Here is an 879-nt window from a genome sequence, read left to right on the forward strand (position 1 = left end):
ATTGGAGCCCCCAAAGGGGGACCCCGACATCCAGGGTGGAGTCACTTGCAGGGCCCAGGTGGTCCCAGACAAGACCCAGAGGACCCTGGGGTGACTCCGGCATCCGGAAGGGTCCCGGGGGTCCCCAGGATGGGGGACCTTGAAGGACCCGGGGAGTGGGGGGAGCGGGGCACTTATGGGACCCAGGCATCCAGGGGGTCCCCAAGGGTCCCCAGCGTGGGGCTCCTTTGAGGCACCCAAGCGTTGGGTGGTCCCAGGGACGACCCAGCCCATCCCGGGGGTCCTCGGTGTGGGTGTCCGAGTGGTCCCCAAAGGGACGCGGCCGTGCCGAGGTGGCACCGGGGGTGTCCCGGGTGTCACTTGCTGGGTGCCAGCCCCACGCGGTCCTGGTCGCGGTCGAAGACGGCGTAGTAACGGGCCAGGAAAACGTCCCCGAGGATCCAGAGGGGTCCCGCGGGTGGGGGGACATCCAGGGCCATGAAGCCGCTGACACACGTGGGGGACCCCCATTGGGACACCTGGGGGGACAGCGGGACGGGGGTGACAGGGGACGAGGGAAAGGTGGGGATTTGGGGACGCGAGGGAGGAGGAGAGGGATGGGGATGTGGGGACACGAGGGGAAATGGGCCAGGGGTGACACGGAGGGGACACTGGGGGTCCCACCTGGAGCACGTATTGCTGGGGGCTGAGCGTGAACTCTTTGCCCCCCAGGACGAAGGTGACGTTGGGCAGAGACGGGACCTTGTCACAGTCCAGCAGGTACTGGAGGGAGGGGACAGGAGGGTGAGGACCTGGGCGGGGGGAGAGACCCCCACCCAAAGTGCCCTCGGGTGTCCAGGAACACTCAGGGACCCCCAAGCCCCCCACCCAAAGCGTCCT

The 879-nt window shown here is 68.4% G+C and overlaps 2 protein-coding genes across 2 annotated transcripts in view; both read right to left on the reverse strand.

The window, feature by feature from the left end:
- LOC108449819 (potassium voltage-gated channel subfamily C member 1-like) overlaps positions 1-103 on the reverse strand; it is a gene marked incomplete at its 3' end in the record, with an annotated part of 8023 nt that extends 7920 nt beyond the window's left edge. The window contains exon 1 of the mRNA XM_017747054.1: positions 29-103. Within this exon, the coding sequence (XP_017602543.1) occupies positions 29-103 (75 nt within the window). The remainder of the gene's footprint in view (positions 1-28) is intronic.
- Positions 7-877, reverse strand: LOC108449820 (cathepsin D-like; the record flags this gene model as incomplete). Its single annotated transcript, XM_017747055.1, has 2 exons — positions 7-518; positions 664-877. Coding segments are annotated over 2 exons (376 nt in total), but the record flags the coding sequence as incomplete, so codon positions are not given.
- Between the last annotated feature and the right edge of the window lie 2 nt (positions 878-879).

This window comes from Corvus brachyrhynchos, unplaced genomic scaffold (assembly GCF_000691975.1).
Source record: "Corvus brachyrhynchos isolate BGI_N302 unplaced genomic scaffold, ASM69197v1 scaffold2321, whole genome shotgun sequence".
Taxonomy (NCBI): Eukaryota; Metazoa; Chordata; class Aves; order Passeriformes; family Corvidae; genus Corvus; species Corvus brachyrhynchos.